At 46.1% G+C, this 21,764-nt stretch overlaps 1 protein-coding gene across 1 annotated transcript in view; it reads left to right on the forward strand.

Moving 5' to 3' along the window:
- Positions 1-21,690, forward strand: part of CCDC25 (coiled-coil domain containing 25) — a gene marked incomplete at both ends in the record, with an annotated part of 29,771 nt that extends 8,081 nt beyond the window's left edge. Inside the window, 7 exons of the mRNA XM_080710910.1 lie at positions 2,031-2,070; positions 5,783-5,834; positions 11,209-11,284; positions 16,596-16,699; positions 16,912-17,114; positions 19,296-19,341; positions 21,661-21,690. Coding sequence (XP_080567036.1) covers positions 2,031-2,070; positions 5,783-5,834; positions 11,209-11,284; positions 16,596-16,699; positions 16,912-17,114; positions 19,296-19,341; positions 21,661-21,690 — 551 coding nt within the window. The remainder of the gene's footprint in view (positions 1-2,030; positions 2,071-5,782; positions 5,835-11,208; positions 11,285-16,595; positions 16,700-16,911; positions 17,115-19,295; positions 19,342-21,660) is intronic.
- Between the last annotated feature and the right edge of the window lie 74 nt (positions 21,691-21,764).

Genomic DNA, 21,764 nt, shown 5'->3' on the forward strand with positions numbered 1-21,764 from the left:
GACTGGAGCTGCCTTGCAGGCTGTGAACGCTGAGCCTTCTCCTGCCCTGGGGAGCACCGCCTTAGAGGGCTGGGGGCTGCCTGTAGTCCCAGAGCTGTCTTTCACCGTTCACCTATCTGTGGTCTTCCGGTATAGCTTGGAGGTAGAATACCCCGGAAGAAAGGGGGAAAGGAGAGGGAAGAATGCCCTTGGATTCCATTCATAGCACCACAATAAAAATAAATAAGTAAATAAATAATGAATGAATAAGAGGCATGTGAAGCCCTGTAAGTAACAAGGGCTGTGGAAGGCCAGGGAGGCCGAGCTGAGAGTGTGGACGCCTTCAGTGTCTGTTGTAGGGATTGGTATCTGTACTCTACTCTCTAGATGGAAGATTCATGTCAACAGATGTAAATCTGGAGGCCTGTGTGGGAGAACGTGTTCTCCCGGGAATCTGTGAGGTCATTTGGAGGGGTCTGCCTTTTAATTCAGGGCACTGAATTAAATTAATTAAAGCCTGTTGAGGTTAAAGCCTGGAGAGGTCAGGAGTGTAGGTGGGCCGGCTTGCCTGGGCTGAAGAGCCTTCAGCCTGTTCCTCCCGCAGCCGGCAGGTGGCGGCCGGGAGCTGCGCTGTGTGCTGGACAGGGGGCAGGATTCTCTTTCCTCTGCCAGGCTCTTTGCTAGGCCTCCCACTTCAGCCGCCAGGAAGTCCTGCAGAACTCATGGCGCTGTTGCCAGCGCGCCTTCATCCACACTCACACGCATCGAGCTACCGAGACTCTACTTTTTATCTACAGTTTTAAAATTGGTGTTTAATATGAAATACTTCCATGCTAAGCACAATTGTTCCTAATGATGAATGTGGTCGCTAGAAGTTATATGCTATTTTCTGTACTCATTATTTCCCAGGAAGCTCGTGTGTGTGTGTGTGTGTGTGTGTGTGGTGCTGGGTATTGAACCCAGAGGCATTCTACCTCTGAGCTATACACCCACAGCCCTGTTTCATCTTTCTATTTTGAAACAAGATCTCATTAAGTTGTGGAGGGCCTCATAAAGTTGCTGAGGCTGACTGCAAACCTGTGATCCTCCTGTCTCCGCCTCCCAAGTACTGGTATTACAGGCATGCACCACTGCACCCAGCTTAAAAAAAAATATCTGCCATAAAAAGTCAAATAGGCTGGGTATGGTTGCAAATGCCTGTAATCCCAGGAAGGCTGAGGCAGGGGTTCAAAAGTTCAAGGACAATCTCAGCAACTTAATGAGACTTTCAGCAATTTAGCAAGATCCTATTTCAAAATAAAAATACTAAGGGCTAGGCATATAACTTGGAGGTAGAATGTCTCTGGATTCAACCTCCAGTACCAAAATAAAAAGTCTAATAGCAGTAGAATGTTTATACCCCACCCTATCCCTACAGAACCCATGTTCGAACCCCTTACTCAGATTATTACGTTTCACTGTTTGTTGTTGCCGAGGCTGGTCTTAGACCTGTGACCTTCCTGTCTCAGCCTCCCAAGAACTGGGATTACCGGCATGCGCCACCACACCCAGTCTCTCACCCCTTTCCTGTGGCATCTTATTTTCATATGTGATAAAACTGTAGGTAAACTTTACCCTTTCTAATGCTTTTGGTGTTTGTTTTATTCTTAATTTTCTGTTATATAATTGATTTTTCTTTGGAGAACAAAAGTGCAGCCCGTAACTTTGAAGTCTCAGCAAAACCATTTTAGCATTTAAGTTACGATGGCTCCGTTTTCTGAAGCATCCTCTAGCTTCTGAGCGGCTCTGACGTGGCCGTGCTAATTTCATTACCTTCAAATAGAAATTTGTGAGCTTTGGATTAAAAGTATTTAAACTATACAGCTTATATCATTCAGTGGTAAAAATTGTTTTTTTAAATTATATTTTCAAGTTTCAAAACCTCTCTGAATTACTCTTTTCTCCATTAAGGGAGAGAGAGTGGTATTTCTGTCCTCACAGTTTATGAGCTCTGACCTGTCTTTCTTTGACCGGTTTCCCTAACTTTTCTTTCTTCTCATGTATCTTATTAGATGAAGATCTGATAAAGTATGGCTGGCCTGAGGATATTTGGTAAGTAGTGACTTGACTCTGCTTTCTGCAGATCATCATTTACTTTCTTAGATACGGCCAGACTCCTGCCTCCCGGGACTAGAACTAGAACTCTTCAGCCGGGCCGGGTGGCGAATGCCTGCAGTCCCAGGACTCCCCGCGCAGGGATTACAAGCGTGCGCCACCACGCCCGGCAGGACCTTGTTTTAAAATAAAAAATTAAAAAGGGTTCAAGGTGTAGCTGAGAAGTAGAATGCCCCTGGGCTCAATTTCCAGTACATAAAAAGCCATAAAACAAACTAGGGCTTGTGTCTTGGAGTCTGTGAGCACATTGTGTTGAGTGCTAAGCCACTGCCCGCTCGCTCTCTTTGTGGTGGCCTGCGAGCTGGCAGTGGACGGTGCTGTGAGGCTGGGCCTCAGGCACCGGAGTGCAGGCTTCCTTCTGCTCTCCCTGTGGCAAGGTTCTGAGGCCACGTTGTCTCGGCCTCCCAGGTCCTGGATTACGGGCTTTGCCACTGTGTGCACCACCTACTCTACTGTTAACATACTGGCTTTGAGGCTTCAAACCTACACAGAAAAGGTTATACAGTCAGCTGTAACATGAAAGTCAGTTCACAACTTTTTACCTTTTGTGAGGGGGGGGGGTAACTGGGATTGAAACCGGTAGTAGTCTCCCTCTGGCCTACACTCCAAGCCCTGTTTTTTCTTCAGACACAGGGTCTCACTAAGTTGCTGAAGAGTCTCACTAAACCTTAGCCTCCCAAGTACTGAGATTACAGGCGTGCACCACAAAGTCCAGCTCACCTTTTTTAAAAAATTAATTGGAAGAGAAATTTCTGATTTGCAAGCCACGCCCAATAAATTATGACTGAGGTTTTTAAATTTCATTAAAGTTGGTATTTGAAGAAACTGGTGTTGCCGGGCGTGGTGGCGCATGCTTGCAATCCCTGCGCTTGGGAGGCTGAGACAGGAGAATCGCAGAGGTTCGAAGCCAGCCTCAGCTACTTAGTGAGGCTTTCAGCAACTTAGTGAGACCCTGTTTCCAAATAAAAAATATAAAAAAGGTCTGGGAACATAGCCCGGAGGTAGAAAGCCTCTGGGTTCCACCCCTAGTACCACCAAAAAAAAAAAAGAAACTGGTGTCCATAGATAACCTGAAGACTTGTTTTGACAGTCTTTAACCGTCTAGAGATTAGTGACTGTGGTCAGATGTAATTGACTTTTGTTTTCATAAAGTATTTGAGTACTGATGCGAGCTGGAATAGGCCCAAGCCTCAAGACCTGCTCCATCTAGGTCAGTCCTGACTCCTGGCATGCTCCCAGGGAGCACTAAGAGGTTCCCAGTTGATCTGCTTTTCAGACCTCTTTTCTTTTCTTTTCTTTCTTTCTTTCTTTCTTTCTTTCTTTCTTTCTTTCTTTCTTTCTTTCTTTCTTTCTTTTCTTTCTTTTCTATCTTTCTAGGATGGAACCCAGGAGCTTTCTACCCCCAGGCTATACTCCCAGACCTATTTTATATTTTATTTGGAAACAGGGTCTCACTAAGTTGCTGAGAGCCTCACTAAGTGTGTGTGACACGTCCTCAGAGCCCCCAGCTTTTGTTCTTCCACCCTTTGTACAGGTGCACCTACTGTGCGCACACCTGACGTTGGGATATGTTGACTGTAATGCTCCTGTGTGTGTTTTGGTACTTTGACTACTTCTATTTTAATTTATTAACTATTTACTGAGTTATCTTGCGTGTTTCTTTTGACAAAACTTCACACCAGAGACCTTGAAGAGAAAAAAATCAGAATAAAATCTAACTAATCTGGGTAGGTAGGAAAGAGTTGTAAATAAGCCGGGCGTGGTGGCGCATGCTTGTAATCCCAGCATTTGGGAGGCTGAGACCGGAGGACCACGGTTGTAAATAGGGGACTGGCGTAAAGCAAGTAAACATTTGCGGGGAAGTGTCTCCTTGCCTAAGCTTTACGAGGAGTGTGATGTTCTCCTAAGATCATTTTTTTTTCAGGAAAGAGGGTCATGAGAGAGTCTAGATTTATAAAAAGTTCAGCTTTTTTCTAAGGAATGGGTAAAGCCCTGCTAAGGTAATGAAATAAATCTGTGATTCATTGTGAATGAGCAAAGGAAACCTGAACCAAATAGGATGCAGTGTCCATTTCTGGCTATCAGTAATGGTTAAGCATAAAACCTAGGCAGTGGCATATGCCTATAATTGTAATGGGAGGCCGAGACAGGAGAATCACGGGTTCGAGGCTAGCCTTAGCAACTTAGTGAGATCCTGTCTCAAAAAGAGAAAAATTTAAATGGGGTGGAGGGTATGTATCTTAGTGGTAGAACACCAGGGCTTAATCTCCAGTAGTGTAAAAATAAATTGTGTGTGCGTGGTACTAAGAATTGAACTCAGCAGCATTCTACCTCGGAGCTACATCCCCAGCCTTATTTTATTAATTATTTTGAAATAGTGTCTCACTAAGTTGCAGGGGCTTCACGAGGTTGCTGAGGCTGGCCTCAAACCTGCGATACTCCTGTCTTAGCCTTCCAAATACTGGGATTACAAGCGTGCTCCGCCACGCCGGTTCCTCCTTAGATTTTATTAAGCATTCCTAGTCTGGAAAACTAAGGACCAAAGTTAACAGAGTCACAGACGTCTGTTGTGTGTTACCTGGCTCATTGCTTGGGATTAAGAATCTAGGGGCATCTCTGGGTATTGTGAAGAGAAAAGAGAAAGTCACTTTCATTTGGTGACTTATAAACTTGAAAAATATAAAATCCCCAAATGTCATATCAATATTTGTGTTTGTATGTGTTGGGAGGAATACTAGGGATTGAATCCAGGGGTATGCCACGCTACACCCCCAGCCCTGTTTATTTTGAAATGGTCTCAGTTGTTGAGGACCTCACTAAATTGCCGAGGCTGATGGGAACCTGCAGTTCTCTAGTCTCAGCCTCCCAAATCCTGGGATTATGAGTGTGCACCTCCACGCCCAGCTCATTTTTTTATTTTTAATTTTTTGGTACTAGAGATTGAAGTCAGGGGAACTCTACCTTGGAGTTATACCCCTAGCCTTTTTTTGAAACAGGGTCTCACTAAGTTGCCGAGGCTGGCTTCATACCTGCAATCCTCTTTCCGCCCAGCACGGTCCCGCAGATCCTCCAAGCCCTTCCCGTCTTCTCGCCTCGAATTCTTTTCCCCCATTCTTTGCCTCGTTCCAGGCCAGTCAAATCGCAATTCTTCCATGAAGCCCGTGGCCATTGATAGCTCTCTTTATCACTTGAAAAATCACCTTTCTCAGGACATTTAATATTTATTATCCTCCTTATCTCGGCACTTAGCCAAAAAGCGCTGCATACCTTGGTGCTCACCTGGCCTCTCCAGGTGAGCCCTGTGGAGCTGGTGACTGTTTACACTCCCCACAGGGTTAACACACGCTGCGCACCAAGGGGGTACTCTGTGAGAATGGGACGCTTTCTTTATTTGTTTATTTGCTTTTTGTGGTACTAGGGATTGAACTCTGGAGCATTCCGCCTCCGAGCTACATCCCCAGCCCTGTTTTATTCTTTATTTTGAAACAGGTTCTCACTGAGTTGCAGAGGTCGGCAGCAAACCTGGGATCCTCCTGCCTCAGCCTCCCAAGTACTAGGATTATAAGCTTAGAATTGGATGGTTTAGATGCAAGGGTCCCATAGGTAGCTGTCTTATACTTCTTGTTAAAGTAGTTTTTATTCTTTGTAGGTTTCACGTGGACAAACTCTCTTCGGCTCATGTGTACCTTCGATTACATAAGGTAACAGATTTAAATAGAAATTTGCGATTTTTCTTTAGTGTTGAGCATCATATCTTGTCCTTTATTCTTTTTCTGCAATTAAATTGCTTAAATAATAACTCTGTTAAAAAAAAATCTGAAAGTTAGTAGGTAGAGAGATGCCTTCCCTGTGACCCAGAAAATCACTGAAGAAAATTCTGGGTGATTTCTGAGATTTGGTAAGCTGAGAGTGGTAGTGCACACCTGTAATTCAGCACTTGGGAGGCTGAGATGGGAGGATCCCAGGTTCAAAGACAGCCTCAACAAGTAGTGACACTCTCATTAACCTAGTGAGACCCTGTTTGAAAGTAAAGACAAAGGGCTGGGGCTGGGGCTCAGAGGTAAGGTTCAGTCCTTATTACCACACACAGCTGAAGGGGCTGTGGCATGAGTCTCCCATGTAGACGCACCGCCTCCTCCTGTTCAGGTGTCCCCTTGGTTGGCTTCCTCTCCCTGTCACTAGGTGGACGTGACCGGACTTCCTGTCTTCCCCAGCGCTTCCTTCTTGGGCTCGTGTGACCCTCTGGCCTCTCTGAGGGTAGATGTTTCCAGCTTTGGCTAAAGCGCTTTCAACTCTTCCAGCTTGGCTCCTGTGTTCTTCTGACAGTGCCTATGTACATTTATTGGTACCATGGATCCAGGGGATTCTACCTCTGATGTACACCCCCAGCCATTTATTTGTTTGTTTGTTTGTTTGTTTGTTTTGGAACAGTCTTTCTAGCTTGAGAGTCTCACTAGGTTTCTGTGGCTGGTCTCATTTCTGTGATCCTTCTGTCTCAGCCTCCCAAGTATTGGGATTAGTGGTACGTCGCCATGCCCTGCTCTGTTTATTTTCTGAGGGCTTCCCTGACCGAGCTCTAGAACCAGCCATTTCTCCAAGGAACTCCAGTTTCTTTTCTTGCTGATATTTCTAAGCGAGGATCTGGGCGCTGGGTGTGCCTGTTGCTGTGGAGTACCATTGCTTCCAGGCCCTTGGCTGGCAGCGCTAGGGATGTGTGTGTGTGTGTGTGTGTGTGGACCTGTGTGTGAGTGCCTGCCCGCCACTGTTTCGTACCCTCCATCTCTGTCTCTACTAGGCTGAGCATGCGCTCGTAGTGATGTCTGACTCCGGTCCTTTACCCAACGCTCCTGATCTGTGGTTTCCCACCACAGTACCCAGAGCCTGGTTGCTACCACACACCTCCCATTTGCTCATTTATTAGGGGTAGGTCATTTCAGAATTTTAACCTGTATCCCCATGAGAAACGACCAACTATATTATTTGTATCTGGAATGTTTGTCTTAACCTTTTGGCTTCCCAAGGTATATGAGTTGTTTTCCCTCACCGTTTTAGGGAAATGTCCTTCCTTCATTTATTTGTTGTGTTGCTGGAGATTGAACTCAGGGGTATGCTACATTCGAGCTACACTTCCAACCCGATTTTATTTTTTATTTGGAAACTGGGTCTCACTGAGTTTATCCAAGCCTCACTAAATTGCTGAGGTTGGCTTTGAACCTGGGTTTCTCCTGTCTTAGCCTCCCAAGTACTGGGATTACAGGCATGCATCACCACGCCCAGCTATGTCCTACATTTATAATGCAGTTAAATTGTTTTGTTTCAGTCTGTATCTATTCTGGCATCTCCTGGTTGGTGACCATTAATATACTTTTTTATGTTACTATATTATTTTCATATTAATTACTATTTCATGTGTGTGTGTATATGTGATACTGGGGGTGGAACTCATGGGCATTTTGCCTCTGAGTTACACCCTCAGCCCTATTTAATTTTTTTTTTTTTGGAAACGGTCTCACTAAGTTGCTGAGAGAGGCAGGCCACGCCCAGCCATATTAACTTTTGAGTTTATCAGCAAGGTGAAACTGTGCTTGTAATGCTGGTTTTGTAGGGACTGTATTATAAAGGAAAAGCATATTATGAACTTCGTGCTGGAGCTGTCTTGTACCTCCTCCTAGGCACTCTAGGGAACACCAGGTAAGGTGTTACCAAATCCCCTTAGGTGCATGTCACGTGCCCCACGTTGTTGGGCACCAAAAGCTGTTACGGTGGGACAGTAAAACGGTACCGCTGTGAAATGTAACCATGGGTTCTTGTTCTGAGCTGTTTTAGAAAAAGAATAGCCCGAACGCTTCTGCTTTAAACGTAAGTAATTTTATTATTACAAAGGCAGAAAGAAGGAACAGAAATTAGATTCAAGCACTACGTCGTAGAGAGAGTGACCTAGTGGAGTGACTTGAAAATACGTCACTGAAGTTTTTGGATACAGAACAGTTTTTATAGAGAATTTTCTCTCGCATCTTTGCTTAACCAACCATCTTCCTGCCCCGACTAGATCCACCTCTTCTCTGGGCAAGCCTTCTGATGTGGGGATTTGCTATCTTACATCCTATCTGACCAAAAGTCTTCTTCCTTTAGGTGTAAGCTCCAATTTTTATGACCCCAAAATGTGTTACTTGATTATCAAAGTCAGGCATCTTTTGAAGGCTTGTGCCATCCTCCCACATCTAGCTGTCTGCTAGAAGTTTTCAAGTTATGTTTTTACTCTGTAAACTTGTCTTTAAAATGCAAAGGCCCTGGGCAACCTCTCTTTTCTTGCTAATCACCCTTGTTTGGGGGGCTCTGCAGGAGGTCCCTTCCTTGTCTGAGTGCCTGAGCAACACCCAAGCTCTGACTACTTTCAAATACATTTTGAAATTGGTATCAAAGACGTTTCTGAAATGAGTACCCAAGACCTTTCCCAATATCAGCACAGTACAGATTATTTTTTTCCTTTGGGTCCTGCTTGTGTCAATATGGAAATAGTGGTGGCTGTCTTGGGTTCACATTACCACCAGTTATTACTTATTTGACTAGAGGTTCAATTTCTGCTTTTTCTTTTCCTTTTTTTTTTTTTTTTGAAGCACTTAATGTGCTCGGCTTGACCTGCCTGTTCTGTGAGGGACTTTGACCAAGTTGATTTCCTGCAGTAAACAGATTAGCCCTTTGTCCTTGGTAGGTACCAAGTTGCGTTGGCGATGTCCAAGAGTAAGCAGAAGACCCCGACTGAAGCCAGACTGCTAGGTCTGAGCCCAGCTCTGGGCTTACTAGCGTGTGACTGAGCTCGATGCTTAACTGACCTGTTTTCTTCTTTGTAGAGGGGCCAAATACCCATCTTATTAGGACATTGTGGGAAACAGGGCCACACTATGTTGTTGACAGTCTCGCTGCATTGCTGAGGCTGTCCTCTGACCTGTGGTCTCCTGTCTTATCCTCAAGCGCTAGGATTACAGGCCTGCGGCACCACACCCAGCTGAGCTGTCATCTCTTAAAGCACTTAGAATAATGTGTGGCATGTGCTAACCACTATATGCATCCGTTGTTCTGTTGAATTCAACTCACCATTGGAAGACTGCATATACCTGCCGTGTTCTTTCTGAGGCTCCTTTGATTTTGAAACCCAGGGGAAAATCTCTCCTGTCTGGAGTTACCGTGTTAACGTAGGTGGCATTGAAGGTCTGTTCTTTACCTACTGAGAGTCCCTCACACCTCCACTTGGAGCCTACCCCCTGTGACTTCATGCAGAGCGCCGAGTTGGATGTCAGTTTTCCTTCTTTATGGCCTGCTGATACAGTATTAAAAGCAGTAAATCAGAAAGAGGAGATTGCTTTACAAATAGTGACAGCCACAGGTAGTAAGAACAAATATTGGACATAGCTTGACCAAGAACCAAGAAACTTGATGGTGCCACAGAACGCCATCAGCACCAAAGTCTAGAGCCACTGCTTGGAGTGTGGCTGTTTACTTGACTCGCCTCTCAGCGTGACACTGATAGACTCAGGGACCGGGGCCTAGTGGTCTAACTTCACCAGGCTCCCGTGTCCTCGTTGGCAGAGTGAGGCCAGGCCATCCCTTTCATTGCTGTTTGCTGTTCCTGGCGGGCACTCAAAAATAATAGCTGGTTTTATTGTGATTCTTATTTACTGTGAGGTCAACTTTTATGTATTTTATCATGATTACTGTATTGTAGCCCAGTGTAAAAGTTGATATTCATGATGACGTTGTGTCTTTAAGGGTTAAACTCCTGATCCTCTATTTAAATGGTTTTAGACATACAGGGAAAGAGATAGATCTTTAAAGCAATGACAAACTTAGATCACTTATTTTTAGTAAAAATTTATACATTTGAGAAAGTCCCATTTAAAATGAAAAAAGTTGCCGGGTGTGGTGGCACACGCTTGTAATCCGCACGCTTGGGAGGCTGAGACAGGAGGATCGCGCAGGTTCAAAGTCAGCTTCGCCTACTTATTGAGAATCTCAGCAACTTAGTGAGACCCTGTTTCCAAATAAAATATAAAATGGGTCTGGGAGTATAGCCCGGACAAGTAAATAAATAAAATAAAATGAAATGAAAAAAGTTTGAGGAACAATGGAATCAACTTAATTGATCTCAATATTAATTGGGTGAAATTTGTTCTCAGGTATTTCTGTAATCCCATACCAAGAAGGAGCCAATATTGAATTGCTTTCCACCCTTATCTCTGGCATTTTTTGGCCCTCTTAGAATTGGTCTTCAATATGATACGGATTTCTGAAGAGAAAAGGATTGATGTTATCTTCATGACATTTCTCCTTCCTGGTGGATGATTAAGAGCTAACACAAGAAAGCTTTGTTCCTGGTAATTGGTTAAGGGTAGATGACCCATCAGATAGTTGAGACACAAAATTCCTAGTAGTTTCTTTGAGAGGAGGACCACAGGGCCCTCAACCAGAAGACTTCTGGTTGCCAAAAATAGGTGCTATTTTCCCACAAGGTTTCCAAAAGTGTGACTTAGAAAAAAAGAGAACAAAAGTTGTGGGTTTTTTTTTTATTATTATTGGTGCATTGTAGTTATATATCTCCATGGAATACAAGATGGTAAAGGCATACTCAGACATAATTAGTGTTAATATTTTTTACAAAATTACAGCTACTTTTTCTTTTTTTTTTTTTTCTTTTGTTTTTTTTGGTGGTACTGGGGTTTCTGGAAGCCCTTGTACCTTGGGCTACACTCCCAGACCTATTTTATACTTATTTTTGGAAACAGGGTCTCTTAAGCCAGCGCGGCTGGCTTCGAACCTGCGCGATCCTCCTGTCTCCGCCTCCCAAGCGCGGGGATTACAAGCGTGCGCCACCACGCCCGGCTACAGCTACTTTTTCTATATTACGGCCTTAGTTTAAATAAACATTCCTATAATAGATAGTAAATTTACTTTGTTTTTTAGTATTCTACATATAATTAAAGAGCCCCTGCTTATAATAAACTCATGCCTAGCAAGCAAAGCAGCAAATGCCCAGGATCGTTGGAAGCAAGGGACCATCTGCTTCTTTCTGTGTTGCAGGGAGAGAAGATAGAAGACATCCCAGAGGAGGTGCTGAGGGACTGCGCCCAGCTTGTAAAGGCCAACAGCATCCAAGGTCAGTGTCCTGGGGCGCCTTAGCACCCACACTCTCGGTCCTGACAGGAGAACGTCCTGTTGACTTTGGTCTGCACCAAAGGACGAGCAGATGCTGTCTTGAAGGGGGCGGCAGCTGTGCTGTGTGTCAAAGTTAATCTTCCCACCCCTCATGTTTTCAGGGCTGAGTCTCAGCTTTTTTACTGTCTTCCTTACCTTGCAGAGAAGGTTGTCTGGATCCATCTGTCCTTCAGGTTATTTGTGAGAAGACTTGGAAGTCTGGCAGTGTCGGTAGCTTAGCAAGAGAGCTGTGTCTCGTGGCTTTATTGTTGTGTGTGGTGTGTCGTAGTTTCCATCGTCTGTCACTGGATTTGGATTCTAGAACCAGGGCCTCTAAACCGTGCTTTCCTACTGGTTCTTTCTCTCTTGCATACTCTTTTTCTCCCTTTAAATTGTGAAGGTATCAAGTCAGTTGATCTTTTCCCTCCTTCCCAGAGAATCTAACTTAGTTAGTCTGGGACAGTCCCAGAGTATAACTATTTTTAAATTTTTTTCATGAAGCTGGGCGTGGAGGCACACACTTGTAATCCCAGTACTTGGGAGACCGAGATGGGAGGATCCCAGGTTCACAGCCAGCCTCAGCAATAAGTGAAGCCCTCTACAACTTAGTGAGACCCTGTTTCAAAATAAAGGATAAAAAGAGGGCTGGCTGGGGATATAGCTCGTAGGTAGAATGTCCCCGAGTTCCATCCTCAGTACTGGAACAAAAAGCTTTCCATGTGGTTGGTAACAGCCTCACCGCTTGGGTTGAGGACAGTTGGCCTGAATGTTTAGAGAGCCTGGAGTGCAGTGCCTGGTGCGTGCTTGTTTCTCTTGTGTGAGACAGTCTAGTAGTTATTAGTTAAACGCCTTGCCTAGCAGGTACTCCTCTGATCAAAGGCTTTGGATGCCTTTGTTTAGGCTTAGCCTTTTCTTTTTGGCTGAGGGTGGTTACTAGGGATGCAACTTCGGCATTCTACCTCTGTCAGCCTCCTCTGATCTCTTTCCAGTGTTGTATGCAGGTTTAGTGAGAAATGAGAGACTCCAGTGTCCAAGGGAAAGTGCCAATTGAAGCCTTTATCAGCTGGCCAGCGGTGGTACCCTCAGTCTAGAAATCTGACTGGAGGGGCGCTGACTGGCTGGGGTAGGTGTTTATTTATTTATTTATATTTATTTATTTTGGTGGTACTGGGGTTCCTGGAAACCCTTCTACCTCCAGGCTACACTCCCAGACTTATTTTATACTTGATATTTGGAAACAGGGTCTCTTAAGCCAGCGCAGCTGGCTTTGAACCTGCGCGATCCTCCTGTCTCCGCCTCCCAAGCGCAGGGATTACAAGCGTGCGCCACCATGCCCGGTGGGTAGGGGTTTATAAAGACAAAAACCACAGATGTTACATAAAAGACAATAGCAGGTGCTCATTTCAGTTGAGGTGGCTATCAAACCGTGTCGGACATTGATTAGCTACCGTGGAGGTTCAGGATGCGTGGTCTGGGAAACAGAATGTTGGTTAGTTTTCCAGGCCCCTGGGGATCTGACTTTTAAGCTGATTGGCTGGCAAGTGTTCAGGGACATTTTCAGTTACTGCAGGTTGTAGGCGGGGCATGAAGGTAGGGGCAGACATGGAGTCACTCTGGTTTCTAGGCCTTAACATTGTGGTTTTTACAGGGTTACTCAGGACAGAGATGGAGTATAGTTAGGTTAGGTGGCTTGCCTTTTACACTAGTGAAAGGTTGAAAATAGAGCAGAGGAGTTTAGGAGGGAGGTAAAAACACCAACCGGGTTATCGGAGACTGCTGTATTATTCGGACCCAACCCTGGTGCCCTCCGGGGAGTCAGCCGGCTGAGGGGGAAGGGACCCACAGGCGTGTCTGGAGAGTTGTGCATAGTCCTGATTGGCCGGCTGAGTCACGTGGTGGATGGAGGCACCAATGTTTTATAGGCATGCTGATTCTCTCACATCTGTAGTCTCGGGATGTTTGGAGTCTCGAGGCACCTGGAGTATCGCAATATCTCAGCTTTTGGCTTCCGGGGTTCCGCCTCCTGTTCCCGCTGGGAGATCATGTGGGGGAGGGACCCAACTTATCAACTAGTTTACTAGTTGTAGAGAAAACAGGAAGAGGAGGAGAGGAGGGTAGGATCACGATACTGAATTACTCTTTTCTCTCCTGAGCTTTCCACAGTGATAGCTCACTTAGCAGAAAAGGAGCTCAGCTACAGGGTCCCGCTTTCATAAGTCAGTAGCAGAGGTGCTATTGAGCGATGAAGAAAATGGTCTTTGCTGGGAGATTTGCAAAGATGCTTTGCTTGTGACAGTGACTAGTCACAGAATTGTCCTTGTGTGATTGCCAGTAGTACTCAGCGCCTGGGAATAGGGATTAAACTTGTAGCCCTAGAATCTTCCTGATCTGGGTCTGAGATTTGGACTCATAGGCCAGCCTGTTCTGTATCACCCAGTGAACCTTGCCAGCTTTCACCTTCTAAAAGCTCAGCAGGTTCCTGTGATGCCCCCTCGCCTGAACACTTGGGGCCAGAGGCTGAGACTGGCACCTGGGCACCTCCGCTCTGGCTGCTGGCTCCGCCCCCTTCACCTACTTCACCCTCCAGCCACAGCGAGAGCAGCCAGGCGAAGGTTCAAGGTCCGCATGGCAGGTGTGGTCATAGCAGCTATTGGTAGTGTTGATGGAGTATTAGCGACACCCCTGGCAGATAATTCTTATCAACTGTACTGAGTTAGATGTATTGTCTTCATTTTATAGATGAAGGAACTGAGCTTCGAGAAGATCAAGGGACTTGACCAACGTGAAGTGTAGTAGAGGCTGGATTAGGAGTGAGGCCGGCTGACTCCAGTCCTGTCTTAGCCACACAGCCCCCGCCTCGTGTGCTCCCCTCCACACTGTCCCCTCTGGCTGTGAGTGGCCGTGCCTCCCGCACTACCGCAGCACGTGTCCTGCACCTTCCCAGAAACCTTTGCTACCTTCTTTTTACTGAAGTGGTTTTTTTTTTTTTTTTTTTTTGGTGGTACTGGGGTTCCTGGAAACCCTCCTACCTCTAGGCTATACTCCCAGACCTATTTTATACTTTATTTAAATTAGGAAACAGGGTCTCTCAAGCCAGCACAGCTGGCTTCGATCCTGTCTCCACCTCCCAAGCACAGGGATTACAAGCGTGCGCCACCACACCTGGCCTGAAGTTTTTAAAATACTTCCCTCTCTCTTTGGAGTTGTGGAAGGCAAGGGCCATCACCTATTTGTGTTCGTACCCTCCATGTAAAACCTTGGGGTTTTTTTTTTGTTTTTTTTTTTTTTTTTTTGGTGCTGAGGATTAAACCCAGGGGCACTCTACTGCCAAGCTATACCACCAGTGCCCATTTTTTACAGAGTCTCACTAAATTGCTGAGGGCTGAGGCTGACCTCAAACCTATGATTTTCCTGCTTCAGCCTCCCAAGTATGGCTAAAACGTTTTATTTCGAATAAACCTTTCAAACCTATAGGAAAGTTACAAGAAAAATACAACCCCCATATATGCTTTTCATTTAGATTCATCAGCTTTATAAATTTTTTCATTTTTAGTTGCTTTATATATGTCATACTTGTTTACTCTTTACCATCAGAAGGAAAGTTGTAGACATGACCCTTCCACATGTCTCCTAAGAACAAGGACGTTGTCTTAGGTGACTGCACTAAAATGGTCAAATTCATGGACTTGACCATGAACAGAACCCTGCTGGACTCAGCGGTACACGCCCAAGTCCTGTTACCTGGGAGGCCGAGGCAGCAGGGTCACACAGTCAAGACTAGCCCGGTCGACCTAAGTACCGAGGGCTGGGAACGAGGTTCGGTGGCACAGAACTTCCCTGGCATGCACGAGACCCTGTGTTCTCAACCATACACACAAAGGAGGCGGCGGAGACTCATCTGGTAGAGTCTGTCTTTGCATTTTTCGGGTGTCCCGCTTCTGGTTTTTATAGCTTTTGTTTTTTTCTCAGATCCAGGCTCCCACGGTGCGTTTACTTGTCATTGCTCTGCTCCCCTCTGATCTGGAAGTGCTTCTCTGTCCCACGGTGTGGGTCTGTCTCCTGTGTCCTTTTGACTGGGACCACAGTGAGCACTTTAGAGCAGGAGTGATGAAGGGGTCAGGGGTCGGCGCAGGAAAGACCCGAGCCAGCCGTCAGAGATAAGCAAGCAAGCAAGCAAGCAAAAGCTTTATTAAGACAGCCCAGCTCCCTTTTATATCAGGCAGGTGGGGATTTTCTGAAAGGAGGGGCTTCCGCTCACAGCGGAAGATCACACAAAGTACAGGGTGTTTACTGATTGGATGGTTCATACCCCAGTGAGTGTGTTATCAGGGGACTGGTTGTTGGGCATCCCGTGGCCCCTTTGGCAAGCTATGAGGTAACCAGCACAATCCGGAAGAGAAGCCAGAGAGGTGCCATCTTTGGCATGACTGGGCTGCTTATCCTAACAAGTGATGCGTGAGTGAAGTCCCACACATTGCAGTCAGGTGGAACATGATGTCTTCTTGCCCCATTTTGGTGATGTTCATTTGACCACTTGGTAGGGTTGTGTCCTGAGCTTTCCCTGGTGCACGCTGGGATGTAAACACTGAAGTCTGTAGCCATCTAACATGGGAGGACGGTGGAGAGCGATTCTCGGAGCTGTTGGGTGGGGACAGCCCGTGGGGAGGGGACAGGGTGCCCAGCCCCCTTTCATCCAGGGCATCTCTGTGTTGGTGACTTTTTTGTGCTTTCTTTGGTGAAAGGGTCCCACTGCTAAAAGAATAAATATAAGTCCTACTAGTCCGGTTTCTTCATATTTGAGATGAGATTCAGAGAGCCCTGGGGACGTTTCCAAGGCGGCACAGCTGGTTCATGGTGGTGCCAGCAGAGAGTCCAAATCTCAGGTTTCTGGACTTCAGGGCCACGGGTTTACATGGCTGCTTTACTTTTACTGACTCAAAGACTTCTTTGAGAGTCTGAGGAAACTTCTTTGCAAACTTACTTTCTCTTGAAAAAGTATCCATGGTAAACTTTGCATTCAACTCTAGGGTGTTCTCAGAAGTCCTTGAAGCCAGACCATGGATCCAGGCTTTCCACCATAATACTTTGGTCTGTCGTGTCCGACGCCGTTTGCCTTTTGTGGGAGGTTTCTGGAAAGCGTCTGGTGGGCTGCGACAGCGGAGGCCGGTCCGTCCTCAGCCGTTTCCTGGGTTGGATGACGGCCGCGTGCAGCGGGTGAGGGGCGCGTTGGCGTCTCAGCCTGCCTGCGTGTTGAAGACAGTCTCTCTTGGCAGGCTGCAAGATGAGCAGCGTTAATGTGGTGTATACGCCGTGGTCCAACCTGAAGAAAACAGCCGACATGGATGTGGGGCAGATAGGCTTTCACAGGCAGAAGGATGTAAGTGCTTGGCGCCCAGCGGGAGGCGGGTCCCAGCACAGAGCAGATCCTGCCTCTTCTGCCCGGCGCCACCGTTGTTGAGGACCGAGCATGAGGTGGCTTTCTTAAGGGAGTTAAGCCGGGTTGCTAAGCCCCTGGAGAGCCTCGCCCCTCTTCTACGAGAACACAGCAAAAGAAGAACTTCAGAGCTGTCTCCTCTGTCTCCCTCACAGGTAAAAATTGTGACAGTGGAGAAGAAAGTGAATGAGATCCTGAACCGACTGGAGAAGACCAAATCAGAGCGTTTCCCAGACCTCGCAGCAGAGAAAGAAGGTCGAGACCGTGAAGAGCGGAATGAGAAAAAAGCCCAGATTCAGGAAATGAAAAGGAGAGAAAAGGAAGAAATGAAGAAGAAGCGGGAGATGGACGAGCTCAGGTGTGTGGGTGCGTCCCGTTGATGCGGACCTCAGGGGGCGTTCGCTGCTGACTTTAATCACAGAAAACCCCTAAGGATGATATTAGTGTAGTGAGGCCTGTTCTGATGCCCTACCCTTAAAATAATGGTTAAAATGCAATTTGGCTTCTAAAATACCAGTGATACAGCCAGGCATGGTGGTGCTGAGGCATGGTGGGCATGCGAGGCTGAGACAGGAGGATTGCAGGTTTGTGGCCAGCTACCACTGAGGCCCTCTGCAACTTAGTGAGACCCTGTTTCAAATAAAAAAGAATAAAAAATAGGGCTGGAGGTGTAGTTCAGAGGTAGAATGCTCCTGTGTTCAATCCCCAGTACCAAAAAATAAAATGAATTACCAGTGATAAGGCCATGACAATACATACCGTATCAGTTTTCTATTGCTTCCATAACAAATTGCCACAGATGTAATTGGCTAGAGCAACACTGATGTATCATGTTACAGTCTTGTCAGTTAGGAGCCCAGCCAAGTCTTGGTGGGCCAAAGTCAAGGCGTTGTGGGGCTGTATCCTCTTCTGAGGTTGCAGGGGAGAATCGTTCCTTTTCCACCATGTAAGGACTGCCCATATCCCACACCTTGTGGCCACTTCTTCCCTCTCTGAAGCCATGGTCACTGCTCCTCTCTCACCACAGCCTTCCCTGCTCTTAAAGAAAAAGCAACTCTCCCATTGGACAACTTACTCGCTTCCCTGACTCTGCGTCCTCACATATATAGCCGCATAAAAACTCCTTGTCATAGAAGGTGGTTGTGGGGATTAGCAATAATTTTGAAGTGCTTAACAGAGTTCCTAACAAATAAAAGGTACTTGGTAAATATTTTTATTGCTAACTGATCTTTTCGCCTTAACCTCTTCTCCCTCTTTCTTCTATCTATGCTGTTTGCTATAGATTATTCTTTTTATTTATTTATTTATATTGTGGTACTGGGGGTGGAACCCAGGGGCTTTTCTACCTCCGGGCTATACTCCCAGACCTATTTTATATTTTATTTAGAAACAGGGTCTCGCTAAGTTGCTGAGAGCCTCACTAAGTAGCTGAGGCTGGCTTTGAACCTGCGCGATCCTCCTGTCTCAGCCTCCTAAGCGCGGGGGTTACAAGTGTGCGCCACCACGCTTGGCGTTTTAGATTATTCTTTTTAAAATAAAGTAGTTTTATTTTACTTTGTGTATTTTTTAAAAAGAACTTTCTATAATGGTGCTTGCCGAGTCGCTCTTACTCTCCTTCCCAGTGGATCCTGTGGGGCTAGGCTGTTATATTTGTCCTGGTTTTCTCCCCGCCCTCTCTTCTGCCAGGACCTAGTGGCTATTTAATGGATACTCATGGAGCCTGGTCACGTTTCCCTCTGCTCAGTCACTACCGTGGCTCCTTGCTGGTCACGTGGGCTTCACTCGGGCAGCTAGGACAGCGTTACACTCTACATCCGGACTGACTGTCGTTCTGAGTGTCTCCCTTAGCTCATGCCTGCTGTAGTCTGAACACACCACACTCATCCTACCCCTGCCAGGCTGGGTTTGGGTCCACCCTCTATGGACAGTCCCTGCCCACATCAGTGAGTCCCTGCTTGTATTCCCGTAGCGTTTGCGGTCTGGCCTGTGTGCTTGGACTGTGGACCGCTGATCTGGCTGTGAGTGAAGCTCCTGTAAGGGACAGGATGGTGCCATCCACCTCACAGGGCTGTGGAGGCAACACGAGCCAGTTGAGAAGCGCTCTGTAAGCCGAAGTGCTGGGGGCACCTCACTGTCATCCATAGGTCTTTACCTTTCTAAGGTGCCATCTCTTTGAGGGCAAGGATCATTTCTTTTATTTCTTTATTTTGTGGTACTGGGGGTGGAATCCAGGGACTTTTCTATCTTCAGGCTACACTCCCAGACCTATTTTATACTTTATTTGGAAACAGGGTCTCACTAAGTTGCTGAGAGCCTCACTAAGTAGCTGAGGCTGGCTTCAAACCTGTGTGATCCTCCCGTCTCAGCCTCCCAAGCGCGGGGATTACAAGTGTGCGCCACCAGGCCCAGCTTTTGGCAAGGATCATTTCTGATAGCTTTAATGTTGTTTCTGAGGCCTCTTGGTGGTGCTTGGTATTTGCTAAATGTTATGAAATGCTTGTTATTTTAAATGCTAACCTATTTAAATGTTTTCTTTCAGGAGCTATTCATCCCTAATGAAAGCTGAGAATATGTCTTCAAATCAGGTATGCTTGAGTTTACTTGCTCGAGTGTTGTGCCTTGAAATAAGTAATTCAGTAAGGTGGTTGTTGTTCTTGTTTTTCTGTACCAGGGATGGAACCCAGGGCATTCTGTCTCCGATCCTAGTTTTTATTCTTTATTTTGAAACAGGGTCTCACTGAGTTGCAGAGGGCCTCACTAAGTAGCTGAGGCTGGCCGCGAACCGCGATCCTCCTGTCTCGGCCTCCTGACTCTTGGAATTACAAGCGTGGCCACCACGCCCGGCTTTCAGTAAGAGTTTCTCATTATTGAGTTTCTGGCCATTACAGGGTTGCAAACTGCTTACTGTGGCTGTCAGTGGTGCACTCATCCCAGCTATTAGGCATGACCCCTCCTTTCCTGTCTCCTGCCTTTATTTTTAAATAGGCCACCTCATGGAAAGAGATTGTTAGGCCATACCTACTGTGAAATGCAGGTCTGCCAGTATTCCGGAATGTGTTAGTCAGCTTTCTGTCACTGCAGCAAGACAGTTGAGATACCCAAATCCACAGCTGCTCAGGTCCTGGTGCGGGATGGAGGTGGAGCGCAGGTGCACCTGCGCTTGCATGGTTCTCCCAGGCTCTTACCGTGGCCTGGCTTCACAGAGCACAGAGCCCCGAATGAACTGGAGGTAAACCAGACTTCAGGAAACCATTGTTTTCACCAGTATCTCCTTTGCCTGGTGTCTCTAACAGGGCTGGGAGGAGGCGAGCCCTGAGCCCGGTCCTGCTTATCTCTAGTCACAAGGAGAGGAAGGTCACACGGCAGTCAGTGCTCTGGTGCTGAGGTGGTGGCGGCAGCCAGTCCACCAGGATGCACACTGCTGGTGTTGATAAGACCAGGGTCTTACCAGGGTCTTATCAGCACCATCAGTGATGCCTTTATCTGTCCACTACCCTTGTCAGGCCCTGGCCAGCCAGACAACTTGGTAAGAAGACTACATTTGGCTTCCTAATGACTTCCTAGTACAAAGAGTCAGCTGGGTTGGTGGCGCACTCCTGTAATCTCAGTGCTTGCGAGGCTGGCGCAGGCAGATCTCAAGTTCAAGACCGGCCTCATAAATTTAGTAAGAACCCGTCTCAAAATAAAAATAAAGCCAACAACCTAAAGGAGGAGAAAGGAGGGGGGAAGAGGAAAATCTCTAAAACACACAATGTACTTAAACATATCGAAGTCAATCACTAAGCCAAGCAAGGGAGGGAGGGACAGGGAGGGAATGGGGTGGGAATTGGGTAGGGGTTAAATCAGCGACGAGTACATGTTTGTACACACAAGTTTTTTACCCCAATAAGTTGTATGAATATAATGCACCAATAAAAAAAATTAAAAAATAAAATAAAAATAAAGCCAAGTGTGCTGATGCATGCCTGTAATACCAGTACTTGGGAGACTGAGACAGGAGGATGACAGGTTCAAGGTCAGCCCTGTCAACTTAGAGAGACTCAGCAACCTAGAGAGACCCTCCTTCCAAACAGAATTTAAAGGGGGCTGGGGTGTGGGTCAGAGGTCGAGTGCCCCTGGGTTCAATCCTCAGTGCCTCAAAAATAAATTAATTAACGTTAAAATTTTAAAAATTTTTATTAAAATGTATTATATATCTTTTTAAATTTTATTAATATTAAAAAAGAGCTGGGGATATGACTGGTGAATACACGTAGGTTCAGTCTCAAGTACTTCACACACACATGCGTGTGCACAGACACACACACACACAATGACAATAGTAAGAATAAAAAGTCAAAGCCATCTTGGGAAGTCAAGATGTGAAGTGTTTGTTGAAGGATTAATCATGTTTTCTTTTTTAAAATTTTATCATGTATATTTATGGTATGGAACACAATGTTATGGTATATATGTAGAGACTAAAGTTACTACAGTGAAGCAAATTATATCTATTATCTCTTACCTCACATACTATTTTTTTAAATGGGGGGTTTATGCTAGCTGTAGCTGCTCTTACACAGAGATTTAGCTTGTAGATTTAGCAATTTAGCTGCTCGTACACAAAATCGCATTTTCTTATGGTCACGTTCACTGCGCCCTGCACTAGGTCACCCGGGCCTTCTTCCGGGAGCCCTGGTGACCAGTGGCTGTGGCTCACGTCCCCCGGCGCATCACTCTAGAGGGTTTGGCTGCTGGTAAAGACAGATCGGAAGTGAAGAGTCAGTTGATTCGCTTCTTATTTTCTGAATCCTGAGATTAGGGATGAAAAGAAGGCCTGTCATTTAAGATTATAATTGAAAATGTAAGAAATTGAGGTATTTATTTTCAAGGCGCTTACAGTTTCGCTTTTTTGTTTCTTCTAGGACGGCAATGATTCGGATGAATTCATGTGAAAGAAGAAAAGGACTGTGGAAAGATGGGGCTGCAGAGATAGCTGCAGACCTCTGGGCTTCGTCTGTGTTCCGAA

Source organism: Muscardinus avellanarius, assembly GCF_963383645.1.
Source record: "Muscardinus avellanarius genome assembly, chromosome: 14".
Taxonomy (NCBI): domain Eukaryota; kingdom Metazoa; phylum Chordata; class Mammalia; order Rodentia; family Gliridae; genus Muscardinus; species Muscardinus avellanarius.